The sequence below is a fragment of the Aquila chrysaetos genome, chromosome 18 (assembly GCF_900496995.4).
Source record: "Aquila chrysaetos chrysaetos chromosome 18, bAquChr1.4, whole genome shotgun sequence".
Lineage (NCBI taxonomy): Eukaryota > Metazoa > Chordata > Aves > Accipitriformes > Accipitridae > Aquila > Aquila chrysaetos.
In genome coordinates, this window is record NC_044021.1 from 14,452,729 (window position 1) to 14,460,551 (window position 7,823).

The 7,823-nt window shown below is 53.3% G+C and overlaps 1 protein-coding gene and 1 long non-coding RNA gene across 2 annotated transcripts; one reads left to right on the forward strand and one right to left on the reverse strand.

Annotated features, from left to right (window-relative positions):
* Window positions 1-574: 574 nt before the first annotated feature.
* Window positions 575-2,080, reverse strand: FOXQ1 (forkhead box Q1). Its single transcript, XM_030042156.1, is given in 2 exon segments — window positions 575-1,173; window positions 1,175-2,080. Coding segments are annotated over 2 exon segments (1,275 nt in total). The 5' UTR covers window positions 1,967-2,080; the 3' UTR covers window positions 575-690.
* A 183-nt stretch (window positions 2,081-2,263) lies between these two features.
* Window positions 2,264-3,412, forward strand: LOC115353156. Its single transcript, XR_003927455.2, has 2 exons — window positions 2,264-2,814; window positions 2,922-3,412. It is a non-coding gene; the product is annotated as an uncharacterized LOC115353156 (long non-coding RNA).
* Window positions 3,413-7,823: the final 4,411 nt, after the last annotated feature.

Sequence of the window (7,823 nt, forward strand, 5' to 3'; positions counted from 1 at the left end):
CCCTCCCCCCCCCCCCCGCCCAGAACAATAATTAATTAAAAAAGCCGCACTCTCTTTGCGTTAAAAACACTACTTTTATAAATAATTTAATGTCCTCCCTTCCCACGAAATGCTAGTTGCCGGACAGGAGAAAAGGTTTCTTTTGGCACAGTGATGCATCGCTTTGCAGTACAGACCTACGGCTCCGCAGCAGCCCCCGGCCCCCTCCCTTCCTCTCTCCCTGCTCCTCCCGGCAGGCGCCCCCGGCCCCCCCCGCCCTCCTCCCCCCCCCCCCCCCCCCAAGTGCACAGCGCATCCCCGGGCTGCCGCCACCGCGCGTCTCCGCGGGGGCATCCCCTGCTCCGCTGCCCAGGGCTTTGGTGGCAGGGGATGCGGGGACAGGAGGGAGGACAGAAAGGAGGCGGCGAGGGAATGGCTGAAGTCAAGTAGTCTCAACGAACAGTAAGAAGCACTTGAGGCTCATGGCTATGTCCAAAACGACAGTTGGGTCTGGTTTTTCTTTTTTTTTGGTTTTTTTTTTTTTTGGTTTAAGTTAAACCCACTGTCATTTCATTTAAGGCACAGTCACCGAGGCTTTCGCTTTGGAGGCTTTGGTCGCCTCTGGAGTTAAAGTGCGGGATCCAGAGCCTCCTCCTTTCCCCCTCCCCGCCTCCCCGGGCAGGCCCCTCGCAGGGGAGGAGGGGGGCTCCATTAAGCCAGGGGGGTCTCCACGGCGTACGGCTGCAAGGAGGCCGAGCCCCCCGCCGCCGGCTGCAGCGGGCCGGCCAGCCGGAGGGGCCTGTAGAGCGGGGAGCCGGGCGGCGGCCCCCGCCCGCCCTTGGCGATGACGGCGGGGAAGAGCGGCGCCCGCGGCCGCTCCGCCGCCGGCGGCGGCTCGCCCCGGGCCAGCGCTTGCCGCCCGCCCCCCAGCAGCAGCGGCGGCGGCTCGCCCAGCCCGTAGGCGCAGAGCTGCAGGAGGCCGCCGCCGTACAAGGCGGCGGCGGCGGGCGGGGGCTGCGCGGCAGGTGGGTAGGGGAGCAGCGGGTAGAGGCCGGGCAGCAGGTGCGGGGGCGCGGGCGGCGCCGGCCACAGGAGGCGGCCGTGCGGCGGCGGCTGCGGGGCGGCGCGGGGCCCCGCCGGCCGCCGGAGGAGGTTCTCGATGGCGAAGGAGCTGGAGAACTTGGCGCCGCCGCCGCCCGCCGCCCGCCGCCGCCGCCCCGCCGCCCGCCGCCGCTGCCTCCTTGGCGGAGGCGCCCGGCGCGCAGTTGCAGGGCGAGGAGGCGCAGCAGCACCGCGGGGAACCGCGGGGGGACGCGGCGCTCGCTCCGGCCGCCTCCTGCGGCGGCGGCGGCGGCGGTGGCGGTGGGGCGGCTGCGGCGGCGGCGGCGGCGGCGGCGGCGGGGCGGGCGGGCTGCGGCGGCGGAGCGGCGCGGCTGAGGCGCTTGCGGCGGCGGCGGAAGACGCCGTCGGCGAAGGTGTACTCGCTGCTGGGGTTGAGCATCCAGTAGTTGTCCTTGCCCCAGGGCCGCGCCGGGTCGCGCAGCACCTTGACGAAGCAGTCGTTGAGGGAGAGGTTGTGGCGCACGGAGTTGCGCCAGCCGGTGTAGGCGCCGCGGAAGAAGGGGAAGCGGCTCATCAGGTAGTCGTTGATCTCGGCCAGGGTCAGGCGGCCGCCGGCCGAGTCGCGGATGGCCATGGCGATCAGCGCGATGTAGGAGTAGGGCGGCTTCGGCCGCCGCGTGTAGGGCTTCCCCTTGGCGCTCTCGGCCGGCGGCGGCGGCGGCGGCGGCGGCTGCTGCGGGGCGGGGGGCGGCGGCGGGGGGTGCCCCGGCCCCCCGGCCCCGCCGCCCGGGCTGTTGGCGGCGCAGTCGCCGTCCGAGCCCAGCTCGCTCTCGGCCGGCGCCGGGGAGAGGGAGCCGCTGCCTTCCTGGTCGCTGCCGGCGCTCAGCTTGTCCTCGTAGTGCTGCGAGAACACCTCCAGCTTCATGGCGGCGGCGGCGGCGGCGGCGGCCGCGGCCCCCCCGCACCCCGCGGCTCCGCTGGGCGGGCGCGACCTCCGCCCCTCGGCGCGGCCTCAGGGGCGGCGGGGGGCGGCGAGGCGACCCCGGGGCGGGGGGGGGGGGCTTCTGACCCCGCGCCGGCTTGGACAGCTCCGCGGCGGCGGGCAGGGCAGCGGGGCTCCGCGCCCGCCTCGCCCGGCCGGCCCGGGGGTCGCTGCCGGGGGTCGGCGGCCTCTTCGCCGCCGCTGGACGCCGGGGACGGGCGGCGGTGCCCAGCCGCCCTCGGCCGGGGAACGGGGCGCTTCCTCCGGCTTCCACCTCCTTCTCCCCCGGCGGGGCGCTCGCTCGCTCGCTCGCTCTCTTTCCGCCCCCCCTTTTTCTCCGTCTGGCTCCTTACTCCGGCTGCTCCATGGGGCCGGAGGAGAGGGGCGAGGAGGCCCCCGCGGAGCCGGTGCGAGCGGGCGGGCGGCTGCCGGAGCCGGCTCCTCTCCGCGTCCCCCCGCCCCCGAGGCCGGTCCTCGTCGGGGCGCTGCCGATGTTACCGTCCGGCGCTCCCCGGGCGCGGGGAGAAGCTCTGGGGGGACGTCGGGGTGAGTCCTCTTCCTTCCAACGGCTTCGGCCCCCGTCAGTGCCGGGACGGCGGGCTGGCTCCTCGCTGCGGCGCGGGCAGCAGCCGGGTTATTGGGGTTATTAGTGTTATTGTCATTATCTCTCTCTTCCCCTGTGGTTCTGTCTCTCTCCACCACTTTCAGACCAGCCCATTATAACGCCGGCGAGAGGCGGAGCCAGGACAAAGATCTGAAAGGGTGGTGGGTGGAGAAGCAAGGTAGCAAAGGTGGGTATGCGCTAATAAGCCGTATCAGAGCCGTAATTAGCAGAGATGACAGCGAGGTCTTGTTGGAAAGTTATTTTACGAAACTTGTTTGTATTTTCTCCTGCCAGGTCCCTCCCCTTCCCGGGTATTTCGAATGAAGCCGCGGTTCGGCGCGACTCCGCAGAGCCGGGCCCGCCTCCCAGGTGTAAAATGCAGAATGACTTATAGGTGGCAGAGCAGAACCTGTTACATGCAGTGATTTATTTTAATAGTGCCGTATATAGCAACAAGTTGTAATGTGACAGCTCAACAACCTGTTGGAAAATAATACACGGACGGCTTCGCACTTGTGAATTCCTAATGATTTATGTAGCCTGACGAAGTCGTTTCAGTCCTGGCCCCTCTTTCCTTCTTGTCATAACTGCACCCGGTGCAAGGGGTAAAATGGGAACAGGTAGGCAATGCTGTGGGCTTTTGCTACGAGAGAATTAGCCAAAACCTTAGCCTTAGTTTCAGTTGTGTTAATGTGCATATAATAGCGTTGCTTGATCTCTTCCGGACAGTGCATTTGTAACCTCTCTCTTGTAACTGCCACTCTCCAATAAAATCTTTTATTGTGTTTTTTGGTTTTTTTTTTTTAAGCAGTGACTTTGCTTTAACATTTTTTTTTGCACATTGTGGATCTATAAATTTTCCATAAAACCGGGCACAAAAAGTGTTCCATAATTTTACCTAGACGCTTTTCTTTCTAGAAAAATAAGTCATGATTTTGGAGTTGGTTTTAGGTTTAAGTTGGCAGGGTCTTACCCTCCTTCAGAGGTTTTGCCTCCTTCAACGGTATGCTAGGCAGAACAACTCAGTGAATAGAGCTATACGGCAGTAGCTTCTCTGAAAACTCCCTGTTCTGTCCTGTCCTGCTTGCTGGTCAAAGTCAATTGCAAAACGCCATTTGACTTCATATGGCAGTAGCGCTAGCGTCTGCAAAACAATAACAAAACAAAAACATCAGCAGAAATCTAGTGTGGTGCTTATATTTTATTTCTCATACGTACACTTTGAATTTTGTGTCCTGGAGTAAGAGTTGGATTGGTCCATGTTTTCCAAAAGCAGTCTTTCTAAATCAGACCTTATTTTAGAATAAATACTTAATGCAGAGTCACTCCGGTTAGGACTATGCTGTTGCAGTCTGGCTCTTAAAGAGTGTTGGAGAGGAACATGAAAAAAGGCAGGTTTAAAAAACTAACAGAAGAAACAAACAGCACTACTTTCTGTCTCGATCCCTCTTGAATAGAATATATGTTCCCCCCCCCGCCACACCTGCATTTTATTTCAAAGCTTTGCCATTTCTTCAGTCTGCATGAGTCTTAAATAGTAAATACTGAACAATGAGAGGTTCTTCTGTCCTTCTGGTTGTACTCTTGCTACCTTTAATAATAATAGGTTTGATGTCTTCCTGTTCTCACTAAAGCTGTACCAGTTCAGAAAAGCTGGCAATTTAGAAAGACAAAAATAAGAGGAGGGAGACCTCTCTTGGTTCCTTGTTGTTGTTGTCTCCATGTAACGTAAACCAAGATCTTTCAGTAAAGTGTTGCATTAGCTATAGGTGCCAATGTTTGTGTTTAAGGGTATGGGAAAAATCTATCATTCCTTCCAAAACTTGTATTTCCTAAGATGATGCCAATGGCGAGGGTAGGTTTTTTCCTCTTCCTGCTTTTGTTGTAAATAGCAGTGAAGTAGCGATGATTTGCTAGCTTACCTTTGATGTTTATTTTATTACCGTTCCACTATTTGTATGGAAAATGTACACATTGTCTCTTATCTTTATTCAAAGAACTTAAAAAGTCATTCAAATGCTGTAGGTAAACACGTCAGACATAACAAGCTTTTTCACAGCCATACTTCAAGACTAGGAGTGGATGGCAAAGCTGGTTTTGCAAGATTTAAGAGGGGACAGAAGCTTGTGCTCAAAATAATACAATTACAAAGATAGCTATTAACGGCTGCGAGCAGGGAGCCCTTCTAAGATCAGCGCTGATTCTTGTTGTGGCTCAAGGTCCCTTCGCTGCCTCTGAGCGAGTGACTGTTGTAAACTGGCCCTTGAAATCGGTGATGGCTGTTACCTGAGAAGAGACAGGAAGGTGCTTATGTGAAGGACTGTGCGTGGTTTAAGTAGAGCCTTCCCGGCCCAAGTGAGAACGGTGTCAAGCCCATTGCTATTACTGCCCATGAAACAACGAGCGAACTTGTAAGAAGTGGTGAAATAGTCCAACTACTCCCGTCTCTCACCACTGAGAGTATATGTAACCTCAAGTCTTTTCCTGCTATAGTTTTTTAAAAGGCACAGTATCGCCTTCAGGTTTATAAAGATTAACACAATCATCGGAAAAACTGATTCTGTTAAGTAAACTTCACATCAAAAGCGCTTTGATGTGCTGTATTATAGCGAAGCCAAACACTCCACCCCCATCACCCCAAGAAAAACCTCCAAAAACCTCTAGTGAAGCAATGTGAAAAAAAATCTAATTCTTTGTTCTAAAATGAAATGTCTCTTCCTCTTCAGAGCAGCAAAGCGGGACTTTTTTTGATGTATGACCCCCTCTTTTCCTACCCAAAACAGTACCCAGTCAAAGACAAAGGGGAGAAATGTGAATGGTTGCTTGAAAAATCACACACTCAACTTTGCTTCCCATTTTCTGTCGTATTTGACTCATTTAATTCAGAAATAGTAGAGTGTGCCAATGGGTGTTTGGAGGTAGGGCAGTGTAGTCCTTTGCAGTTTGCTCAAGCTATGAATTGCAAAAATATTCCTTACTAAATGTAGCAAAATGCTACACTGTCTGGTGGTCGCGGGTATATTTTTGGTCGATCCAGTTGTGTTGTCTCCATGGTGTTTTAAACCATGATTTGGTTTTACACTTCAGCAAACATCGTGCGAAGGTGTGTCAAATCTTTTGTTTTTTTCACCCAGTCCTTTCTTACCATCTTCTCTGCCTTCTGTCCCTCCAGACTGCTAACTAGATTAGAGAGGGCTTCCAGATAAGATCATATAAGCACAATTGGTCAATAAAGGTCTCTCTGTGGTGACTGGGAAAGTCCTATAGTTAGTGGTAGGCAAGCTTATTTGTACATCTGAGATGTCCGGCACAGCAGCTAGACAAAGTGCTTCATCATCTCTTCTCCTCCTCCTGTAGCAAGCGGCAGGAGTGCGCTGCCTTGCCAGGAATGATGAAACTGGACAATGCAATACACTACTCGAGCAACAATAGACCAGTTCAAAGAGTTCTCTTTGGATGGGCTGCTCACAGCAGGAGACGTGCCTAGCATGCATAAATGAACTACAGAGTCTGTGAAGGTTGGCTAATTGCACTATGTATATTTTTACAGTTGAAGGAAATCCAGCTAGAGACTGAGCTGTAAGAAAAGAGGTTAGTGGAAATTCATTTAGGCCTTGAGAGGAAGGGTTTGATCGCTGAAGCAGAATGCAGGTCTGCGTGAATTCCCACATTGGGAACTCTACAGATTTGCACTTTTTCACGAGGACAGCCATTCCCTGTGGGCAGAGATTTTCTCATGTCTTTGGCAGGTACTAAGAGCTGAATTTACAATGGGGACTTCCATTTCAACTTTGTTTCGCACAGCCTTTATTTTCTTGGGAGCTGTTGCTCAGTATGAAATTTTCCCATGCCGAGAGCTTAGTATCACTTCCTCCCTGTGCCCACTTCGTGTCCCATAAAAAAGTCTACATCTAAGCAAATTTCTTTTCTCCAGCATACTGGATTGTGACAGAATGGGCAGGGACAGATTTTCTCCTGTGAAGACGATGACATTATTGCGGTTGTTACTAATGCTTAGTACCGGAGAAGTAATTCCTGGTTCCTACACCATCCTTTCCACCCAGAGATCTCAGAGCTCTCCCATTTTACAGGCAAAAAGGAGTGAAGGGGAGCCCTGCTGAAAAGCGTTTGGCAAGTCGGATGCAACCATCTGTAGAACTGAGCTCTTCAGAGTCCTTGTCCTGCGCTGTGTCCACTCAGGTATCCACCACGAGACCTCGTCAGAAGCCTTTAGCAAGGAGCTGTCAAAATGGAGATTGCTCTGTCCTGAGACTCAGATAATTTATAGCTCATTCTCTCTTTTTACTAGTGCTATGTCAAGCCTCAGGGGCTTGAATGGGGCTCCACGCTGGCATAAGATGAACCTCTCTGGAATATATTGCAGATCTGCAGTCTGAGAAAGTATATGACATAAAAGAGTGCAGGGTGAGCAGTGAGGTTAAGTCAACACAGTATTTACAACGTATTTTGTGATGACTTAATTTAGTAACTGTCCCCATAGGCTTTTCTCATAGCTGATTACCTGGTTTCATGTAACTGCATCAAGAGACAGAAGATCCAAATGGTGATGGACTTAGGGGTTTGTGGATCTCTTCAAGGAGATTATTCTTACAGTGAGAAAGAAACTGGTATTGGAAGGCAGCTCAGGTATTGATAAGTCTGGATGTAATTGTCAGGGTGGAATTGCTTGCTAAGAGACAGGCTCCACCACAATTAGAAGTTATGTTGTGTTATGTTTGTTATGAAGTTATGATGCAGAAGCCATTTGGTGAAATTCTGTGGCTCTCTGCCAGGAATAGTGAATGTTTCTTGCTACTGGTGCCAAACAAACTTAAAAAGAAACCATCATAGCTTGTTATTGCTGGTGCCAGACCAAATATCTGTTGGCGCCAAACTTGGTATTGATGCCAGAGGCTTGCTATCACTGGCCCATGATATGAGGAAACATCGGCTGAGCTGTTACAATAGCCTCTTATTGCCTTCAAGTCCATGCACTGACGGAGCAGAGCGAACAACTTCGTAAGAGAAGTACAGCAAAATTAACCGAGAGCTGAATGGCTTTGAATGTGTGATGGAGAGTTATTGAACTTTGCTAACCCTTCCTGGTATACACCTAAGCCAACTCAAAACCACATATATTTTACATGGGTAAACAAGTGACTAGAGATACGAAGGATATGTTTCCATTCAACTAAG